Raw genomic sequence first — 8,346 nt, 5'->3', positions numbered from 1 at the left:
CCGTCTGTTATCTAAGAGCTCCCAGCCGGGCTAGCACATGATTGGCGCGACAGTATCTCGCCGCGAGATAGACTAATACCCATCTCTCTTAATTAATCATCTGTATTAATTATAATACAGTTAGAAAAAGACGGGTTGTCTATCTCGCGGCGAGATACTGTCGCGACAATCATGTGCTTGGCCTACTGCGCTATACTTCCTAAGCACACAAATTTCAGCATTTAAATAACCGAACGCAAAGTCAACGTTGATTTGTTGAGCTGTTTTAGATTATTTATTTACCCATATCTCGGGGACATTCACTGGTATATATCCCTTTGGTGGTATCATTACAAAGTGGCTAGTATATGGGCGGTTTAGAAATCCAGTATTTCTCTAACGATAGCCTCGATAACACCTAAATGCAAACTGGCTGGCGGCTAGACTTTTGCAAGAAGCAAGTGCCGTTATGACATTTAAAGTAATCAATATGGATACAAAAAAATATCGCTTGGAGATCTCAATCAGGAGATATTTTTTTAGCATGAAATAAATATTTTTCGCCCACCTACTAGCCGCCGTCACAACATATGAATACTATCGCCAACACAGTTACCGTTCGTGCAGTCGCTATCAGATATATCAGAGCGGTCAAGGTGCTCACAAATATCTGAACACGCCTCTATTGTCAAGGTGCTAAAGTGCGTGTTTAGATATATTTGAGCAACTCGGCCGCTCCGATATATCTGATGGCGGCAGTACACTTTGTTGCAACGTCATAACCGTCTACTCATGGTTAGTTGTGTTGCTGCTAGTACCTCTCTTGGTTGGGACTCAATTCTCAATACCATCAATCTAAAGTTTGCTTAGGTCAATTGTAAAAAAAGTATGTTTGTAACTATATTAAATTAGTCCAATTTGTCAATAGTAAGTTTGCTAACCGTTAACATCGTTCCAAAACCGTATTATTTCGTTCATTAAAAACCGGTTAAAATCGTTTTCTCCCCTAACCGATAAAAAGAGGGAACCAACGAAATTAACCCGTTATTCTCATGTCTCGGAGACTCGGTTAAACTCGTTGTCATACGTGAAAGAGACAGCAATACTTACTCGTTCTATCATGCTTCGATATTTTCAATTTAACCGGATAATTTCGTTCCTCTCGAACGTGTATGTATTTGGCATAAACCGTTATCTCAAAATAACAGTTCTTTAACCGGTAACCGCAAAAGGAAACGAAATCCTTTTCATTACCGGGTGAATGAACGAAACCGGTTTGAAAAAAAAAAAGGTTTCCGAGCCCTTCCTGCTACTGTGTATTAGGAGATGGTAATCAGAAATAAAGAATGATATTGAGAATAGAGTCCCTTTCTCATTAGTTATGAGTGGGATATATTCCCAAAATTTGCCACTAGTTTTGGCTTGGTATCATGTATGAAACCTACGGTATAAACGAAAAACTACATGTAGTCAAATGTAAAAATATAGCACTGAATATCTTCTAAATATGCTCCGTTCTTATACCGCTGTAATAAGATCGCCGTTATTTACGAATGTTGATTATGTCCATATTTTTATACTAGGCTGTATAGTGCATCGCATATTGAAGCGGTCAATTTATTAAAAAAGTAATCTTTAACGGTAAATCCTCTACTTTATCCTAAAATTGACGGTAGAGTTTAAATCTATATTTTCTTTCAATTTTCAACCTTCGAGCAACAACTAGAAGAGAGTCGGCATTCGCACTATTTCCTCTCTGCTGAAGCACATGCCCAACTGGACATGCACACAACTAGCACGGTGCGTGTTGTGACTCGTCCGCACACAGAGATCGAGGTGTGCAAGATTTGTCTTTGACCTATGTCATTTTCTACGTATGTACTTGTGTTGTCATTACAAATTGTATTTTGTATGTAGTAAGTGAGAAGTGCGGCTGTGTGTACGTTTTCCCCCGCAAAAAATGGTAGAAAGATTTGTACGGTAAGATATCGCTTGGGTTCTCCCTTCCGACGTGTCGGAAGCCGATGTTGCTCGAAGTGGATTACAAACATTAATGCTCCATTTTGAAAATAATGAAATCGTTTTAAGAGATGTACTTCATATTGTACATTCGGCTGCAGAAAGGTATTGTTTTATGCCCTCCGGCCGTTTTGGCAACCAAGTTTCGCAACCAGTTGTTAAAAAAGAAGAAATCATCTTGTTACACAACTAGTTGCCCAAAAATAAATTCTATTCCTGTTTTACATCCAGTTGCCAATGAAGAATAGGTCTCAGACACTTAGAACGTAATGTGACTAGTTTGTAATTAAAAATATATATTATATTAAATATTTTAAATCAATATTTCCGAGAACATTTCCTACTTACCCAGAGTTGACGGAGCCCCGCTACGCGGGGCTCCTATTTCTGGGCGGTTTGCCCTTCGGGCATCTGAAGCTACCTAACGAACCTAACCTACCTACCTACCTAGGCTTTTTCCCCCAAAGTGTACTATTTTCACGGACGTCACACTGAACTAAATCAATAGGTAGGTTAGGTTCGTTAGGTAGCTTCAGATGCCCGAAGGGCAAACCGGCCAGAAATAGGAGCGGGGCTCCGTCTAGTTAAGTTGTAAAGGAAATATTTTTGACAAGAAAGTTTCGTACGTTAGACTCTTTAAGCTGGTCAACTAAACGTAGGACAATAGAAATTTCGCAATTTAACCAGTCGGTAACCAGTTGTAAACAAAGATAATTATTTCCTTTCCGTCAACTGGTTGCGAAACTCCGCTGTAATCTACGCTAGTTTTGGTTCAGGAATAAAATTTCTTCTTGGGCAACTAGTTACGAAACAGGATGATTTCTTCTTTTTTGACAACTGGTTGCGAAACTTGGTTGCCAAAACGGCCGGAGGGGTTTTATGCATGTACATGTAGACTTGACCGCTTCGAACATCCGTTGCAGAATTGTAAAATAATGAATTTGACATGTTTATTTCGACACTACATACATACATGGGAGCCATGCCATGTGACCGTTTGATATTTACATTTTGTTGTCCACTGTAATTAGTCGTCATAATTAGGTGAATTTTCTTATGTAAATAATAAAGGATTCCTTTATATGAAATATTGTTTTATTTATATTTAAGTATAAAAATTTAGAAATATTTCTTGAGATCTTGATTGATAGACAATTGAAAAGGTAACAAGTATAAACTAATTAAAAATACACAACATAATTACTCTAAAGGTGCAACTATAGATCTGGCGAATATGCTGCTAATGATCGACCCGCGAACTTTTTGTGGCGCGTTAGCCAGTTTTAGACATTCTAGCTAGACTCATGAATCTCATGATGCACTTTAATACAGATAATTATGCATCTTTTCTTCTAAAATTATTTTATATTGCGTTAACAGGTTTTAACAAGTAATTATTGAATTTAACCCTTTACTTGACAAATTAATTAAAACTGCCTCGCTTGCGTCAGAACAACACGACCTGTCTGTAAAAAAAAATATCAAGATACTTTGCCAAGAAAAGGGTTAAATAAAAGCTGGGCACCATGATCTGCAACCACTGTCCCGCCTTCAAATGTAAATAAAATGTTTGGTACCATCCATCGCCCACACGCTTACCTGTCCATCGGTGGATCTTATGCCTTTTGTAATTAAGGTCCACCGATGGACAGTTTGGTACATCAAGCACTGTAAGCATAATCTTCAGTCTGATATGTGAACATATGCTTGTGCGAGAGATCCATCTTCTGATCCGCGAGCAGTAATCTTGTTGGTTGATGCTGAAAATTATAAAAAAAACTCGATTAATGAATATGGACATTAGGCATTTTGTTTAACTTTAATTAACTAAAGGGTTCCAAATTCAAAAACAAAATAAATGCTTCTCAGCAGGATGACCAAGTTACCTACATAAAATACATAAATACCTAAGTCAACAACCACATAACGAAGCAACGTAGAGATGAAATGCACTCGAGAGAATCAGTAGTGTGCGTAGTCCACCAATGTACGTACCGTAGCGACATCTGCCTTGAAGTTTCCTTTAGTAAACCGTACTGCCCCCTCATTGGCCACCAGTCCGTAATGCGCGCACACACTTGCCGCCGTTGCGTCGCTGTCGAAACGTAGCCAGGTACGTAAGGCACTTAGAGGTACTGACAATTGCTTGCTGCTGTATGCAGTGCTTATTACTTGGAGGGCTTGTCTGAAAGCATACAAGTCTATTATATCTTCCTAAGGCCCAAGGTCCTACCTCCTATTGTACTTATTCCGTTCAATGAAATTTAAATCGTATTCGATTGGAATAGAGTTGCTTGTGCTTTGTTTAGTTTAACAACGCAAAATCAACTCTATTTCCTAGCCTACCTTGCCTACCTTTGCACAGTCGGCAGATATAAACACAAGGCGCAGTATGTCAGTGGGCACAGGTTATCCAGCTGCTTGCATACTTGAACGAAATTGCCTCTCCAATTCGCTGCTGCTATTTTGTAAGCTAACTTTAAAGCTGTGTGACTGAAAGACAAAGTATTAAAATATGCTAGTATAGCCATTTCCCGTAAATAAGGTGCGAATTACTATGCGTGAGAGCGAGACGCCGCGTTTCGATCTCTCGCTCCTATTCATGGCGACTTGCAATGTCGTGGCACTCGTGGCTAAGCCATATAGGGGGCGTGTGCGTTGAAGGGTCTGCCATCTTGTGGCCTGAGTAGGAAACATAAACATGTCCATTGCCAAAGCAAGTGCTACCATCTACCGTTCCTGTGAGTTTTCTATTGCATAGTAGGTTGAGTAGGTTCGGTCATCTTGAGGGCTACATTGGTAGCATAAACTTCACATTTACGCCTCGCGCCAAAAATCTGACGGCTTCTGTGCTGCCCCCATAGACTAGGAATCCTCTGACCGAGTTTAGAGCAATTATTTCATGCAACCGATGCTGCCAAAAATGCGGGGGTGCGCGGGACGAGGTGAGCGAGATCCCGTGCCGTGATTGGTCCGTTCAAACGACGAACGAGTTCACGGACGTCACACAAAGACACTTTCGACTCGAACATGGAGTAAATTTACCGTATGCGTGGCAGAGGGGGTAGCGCGACTATGCTCAGTCTAGAAGATGTTTTGTCTGTGGCTGCCCCCTATAGTTCATGCACGCTCCCTATAGCGTCTGAGGAAGTTAGCGCGGTCAAAATCTCTAGAAGTTTTTACCAGTATCTAGTTTTAAGCCATGTTATACACATATGTTACCATGCCCATTAAGGTGATGGAAAATAGAGTAAAAGATCCTAGTTCATGGGTTCCCAATTTTTTGACGTCCGCGGCGTACTTGCAAGTTTAAAATTTAATCACGGCGCCCTAACCTAGCCAGGTTATTTGAAATAAATAGGTATCATGGTGAGGAGGATTGCCTCACAGGTGCCCCTCTTTACTGTCTACGGCACCCCAGGGCGCCACGGCGCGCTGTTTGGCAACCCCTGTCCTAGATACTATACTATGACAGTTGATTGTCCTAATTTGTAATTTTAGTACAAGATTGGCACTTAACCATATAGATTGGTTAGTTAATTGGCCAATATCAAACTGTAATTTCAGTATCTTGGATATAAAAACCAATATAATTTATCAAATGCATTAAAATTACATGGGTGTCAAATATAATACAACTATGTTTACCTTTTCAAATTATTTGCTAAATTCAAGTATCTGTACATTGGATGTACATCATCCAGATTGCACAGTATATATAAGCTTTCCACTAATTGGTGGTCACACTTAAAGAAATTTTCCATTTGACTCTTATTGTTAGCTACATTAGAGTTTAGTTTCAATTGCTCCATCTCAGTAGTTAGGTCTTTTGGAAATTGGTCCATGGAATCACTGCAGCTTAGGAACCACTTTAAACACTCTAGAAGTAATTTTTTGTTTAACACTGGATCGTATGCTGCTATTGGATATTCACAGAGTCTGAAAGAAAAACAATATATTTTGTAATTACACTTCCAATAAGATTAATGTTTAAAGACTTTACTTGTAAAAATATCAAAGTATTTGAATGGTAAGTATTGCCCAATAATTATTAATTCACAAGTACTTTTTTTGTAGAAAACTAGTTGTAATGAGAAGAGATTTTTATTTGCGAATAGCCCGAGGCAATGCGGCCGAGGCACGTCTACACTGGCCGTTTTGTGCATGAGGAAATTGCCTTGTGAGTATGCTCGCTCTGTGTGACCCAGCTAATAATCAATAAAGTATTCAACACAACTTTGCAGCAAATCAAAGCTTAGTACTTATGTTTGAATAGGTTTTTTAAGTACTACTTACTTATAACCAAAATAAACATGGAAGCGTATCATGGGCTCCAACAAAGTCATGCACTCCTTAGCCAAAAGCCTCTGCACTGTCATGTCCTGCCGCACTGCTCGGAAACGGTCACTCACAAAGTCATATATCACCGCTATATTTGTATCTTCTTTTTGTGCTATTCTGGAAAATTATATTGCAAGTAAAATGATTATATGAGATTCAATACACAAACAAGTGATTTCCTTAAGAATGTAAGCAAGGTTGTACCATCTCCCACACTGTTAATTGTCCATCGGTAAACCTTATTACAAAAGGCTTAAGGACAGTTAAGGGCGTAAGGCCGATGGACAGTTAAAGAGTGTTCCTGTTTGTACATCACTACTAATGTGCCATTGTTAAGTTTCTAAAATTAAGAGTTCCAACTTACTTGAGTAATAGATGTCGTACAGTATCTTGGAGGACCCTATAGGGACGAAGCAGCCGCGGCACGGCGACCATTGAGTCTGCAGCAGAACGGCTGTAGCATTTCACCAAAACCTTCTTACCGTCTATAACCTCCAAAACATGTACCATTTTGGCTTTTTCTCGCCTGTAATAAGTGTACAAGTCTGGAGTAAGTCAAATATCATTTATAGATATATGGATTACACGTATATATAAAATAGAAACTTACATTTTAACTTCATCCTCAGGGCACATTGATAGACAAGTGCCTTTTATAATTTCAGTATCTTTGGATGCTTCAGATTTAAATCCATTGCTTATTTTGCTTCTGGGTTTGTTTTTTGGCCTGCAAACAATACATCGAAATTAATGTAAGACTACATTCTGATGGTACAATACGAAAAAGTAAATTATGTATGTAACTTACGCTGAATTCACATCTTTGGCAATCGCTGTGCTTTTTGTTTCGATAGGTTGGCTGATGTTCTTAGTATAGAATTCAAAGTACGACATAATGCACCCACTATGTCAGTTATTTATACAATATTAAGCAATAAAAGAGATTTTATAAGATTAAAATTGAAATTTCAACCACAGTCAAGTTAAAATTCAAAACATGTCAATTGTGTGTCAATTTCACTGAAATAATGGTCAATTTGATATTGAATGTCAATGTCAAATCAAGTGGCAGTATATTCAAGCTATAGTTTTTAACTCTACACGATCTATCGTATCATATGAAAACAGCGCGAAATTATAATTAACCGGTTGACTGCGTTGTAGCCACGGACCTAAGGGGCTACCGCGAAAACCGATATTCGCAAATTGCGGGGATCTTTCTCTTTTACTCCAATGAAGGCGTAATAAGAGTGACAGAGAAAAATTCCCGCAATTTGCGAACTTCGATTTTCGCGGTTACAGCCCTAGAGAGTAAACCGGATAGTGTACATTAGCCAAAAAGTGTGTCCACATCACGGACCTAGAGAGTAAACCGGACAGAGTACATTAGCCAAAAAGTGTGTCCACATGAGAAGTCAAGGTGGGCCGTTGCATCTCTTTCTAATTAGGGTGACCATAAGTCATATGTATGTGGGATATTAGGATAACATTGAATATATAGTTTGGCCAGGATCTTTTCTTATTCGTGCATAGTTATAGAGAATCATACTGTATTTTCGCTGTACTAGTATTATGGCCTGAAAAGGGATGGATATAGTTTTTTTCTCTTCTGTAAAACGCTTCACATAACCTTAGGCACTTAATTTAGTTGTTCTAAAAGCTGTTGCTAATAGGCGCACTGGACCACGAACATGGTGGATCGTCAGGAATGTGGTCCGCCGTAACGTCTGTCAAGAACACGGGTATGAGTGAGAGAGATAGAGAGACAGATATGGTGACAGAACCAGAGGGTCTACCGCGAACCAAGTTCGACGTCTTGCCTCTCTGTCACACTTACGTACGAATTTACAAGTGCGACAGAGAGACAAAATGTCGAAAGTGGTTTGGGGTAGGCCCTCAGGGCAGTGGGGGATTTACAGTATTTGCCGTCCTAGGCCCCAGGCCCTGTAGCAAGCACTAGACGCCCCTTTCTCAGCACCCATCATATAGACTGCCACCCTAGGCCCG

General features: G+C 39.5%; 1 protein-coding gene across 1 annotated transcript; it reads right to left on the bottom strand.

The window, feature by feature from the left end:
- Positions 1-3,194: 3,194 nt before the first annotated feature.
- LOC134793194 (germinal-center associated nuclear protein) lies at positions 3,195-7,339 on the bottom strand. Its single transcript, XM_063764775.1, has 8 exons — positions 7,148-7,339; positions 6,950-7,066; positions 6,704-6,865; positions 6,295-6,456; positions 5,647-5,937; positions 4,354-4,491; positions 3,994-4,183; positions 3,195-3,758 (listed from the first exon to the last, which is right to left on the bottom strand). Exons 1-8 carry the CDS (start codon positions 7,231-7,233, stop codon positions 3,660-3,662), a joined length of 1,245 nt encoding a protein of 414 aa, XP_063620845.1. The 5' UTR covers positions 7,234-7,339; the 3' UTR covers positions 3,195-3,659.
- Positions 7,340-8,346: the final 1,007 nt, after the last annotated feature.

Source organism: Cydia splendana, chromosome 8 (assembly GCF_910591565.1).
Source record: "Cydia splendana chromosome 8, ilCydSple1.2, whole genome shotgun sequence".
In the NCBI taxonomy this organism is placed as follows: domain Eukaryota; kingdom Metazoa; phylum Arthropoda; class Insecta; order Lepidoptera; family Tortricidae; genus Cydia; species Cydia splendana.
Note: the sequence above shows the minus strand (reverse complement) of the source record. Positions and strands in the feature narration are given on the sequence as shown.